At 46.5% G+C, this 1343-nt stretch overlaps 1 protein-coding gene across 1 annotated transcript in view; it reads left to right on the top strand.

Moving 5' to 3' along the window:
* Nucleotides 1–892, top strand: part of LOC122545638 (phosphofurin acidic cluster sorting protein 1-like) — a gene marked incomplete at its 3' end in the record, with an annotated part of 2381 nt that extends 1489 nt beyond the window's left edge. Inside the window, exons 3-4 of the mRNA XM_043684591.1 lie at nucleotides 476–578; nucleotides 675–892. Coding sequence (XP_043540526.1) covers nucleotides 476–578; nucleotides 675–892 — 321 coding nt within the window. The remainder of the gene's footprint in view (nucleotides 1–475; nucleotides 579–674) is intronic.
* Nucleotides 893–1343: the final 451 nt, after the last annotated feature.

Here is a 1343-nt window from a genome sequence, read left to right on the forward strand (position 1 = left end):
TGCTCTGTCTCTCTCAGTATCTCTCTCCCCTATATTCTCTCTCTCTCTCTCTCTCTCTCTCTCTTTTCCTGTATCTCCTTCGCTCTGTCTCTGTCTCTCCCTGATGTGCTGGTGCTGGTGCTGGACTGGGATGGACAAGATCAGAAGTCACATGACACCAGGCTATAATCCAACAACTTTATTCAAAATCACAAGCTTATGGAGCGCTGCTCCTTTGTCAAGTGAAGTCTCTCTCTCTGTCCCTCTGTATCTCTCTGTATCTCGCTTTCTTTGGCGCTTTCCCTGTATCTTTCTTGCTCTGTATCTTTCTCTCTCTTTCTGTCTCTCTCCCTCTCCGTCTCTGTCTCAGGTTGGAGTCTGGTCTCTCCTGCTTTGTGTGTGAGGGCTTTGGTGCACCTTCCAGGGGAATTCAGTTGTCAACCTCTTGATTGTGAGACAAAAGTCCTTCACTGGGGGGTTTAATTGTTGCCTCTAGATGCGCTGGATGTGGTCGGACGGATCATGCAGTATATTTCAGGAGCACACGTTTCTCTCCAGCTCCCGATAGCTGAGGCCATGCTGACTTGCAAGCACAAGAGGTAGGGACACAGCCACACGTGGATCTCATTATTTACTTGTGCTCACCAGCTGTCTGACCTGCTGCAGATTCTCTAACTCCCTGTTTCTTCCCACAGCCATGAAGACGACTCCTATCAGAAATTTATTCCCTTTGTTGGAGTGAGTATTTCAACCCCAGACTCTTACACAGGCTTCAGGGAAGAGAGCTGCTCTGGATCTGGTCACGCACTGTCAGACAGACACACACACACACATACTTTCTCTGTCCTCTCTCTCTCATACACTCACATTCACACACACAGACACTCTCTCTCTACAGACACGAACGCGTTCTGTCAAACACACTCTCTCACACACACAGATATTAGATAAGAACTTTCAAAAGCTGATTGGGGGCAGATGTTCACAGGTAAAGTTACGGCTGAAAAATGGGAAGCCTTCAGAAATGAGACAATGAGAATCCAGAGACAGTATATTCCTGTTAGGGTGAAAGGGAAAGCTGGTAGGTTTAGGGAATGCTGGATGACTAAAGAAATTGAGGTTTTGGTTAAGAAAAAGGAAGCATATGTCAGGTATAGACAGGAGAGATCGAGAGAAGTGTAGATGAGCAGAGAGATCTCTGTGTATATGTACACAGATCCCTCAAATTTGCCATCCAGCTTGATAGGGCTGTTAAGAAGGCATACGGTGTGTTAGCTTTTATTAGTGGAGAGATTGGGTTTTGGAACCATGAGGTCAAGCTGCAGCTGTACAAAACTCTGGTACGGCCTCATTGGAGTATTGCG

This window comes from Chiloscyllium plagiosum, unplaced genomic scaffold (genome assembly GCF_004010195.1).
Source record: "Chiloscyllium plagiosum isolate BGI_BamShark_2017 unplaced genomic scaffold, ASM401019v2 scaf_50713, whole genome shotgun sequence".
Lineage (NCBI taxonomy): Eukaryota > Metazoa > Chordata > Chondrichthyes > Orectolobiformes > Hemiscylliidae > Chiloscyllium > Chiloscyllium plagiosum.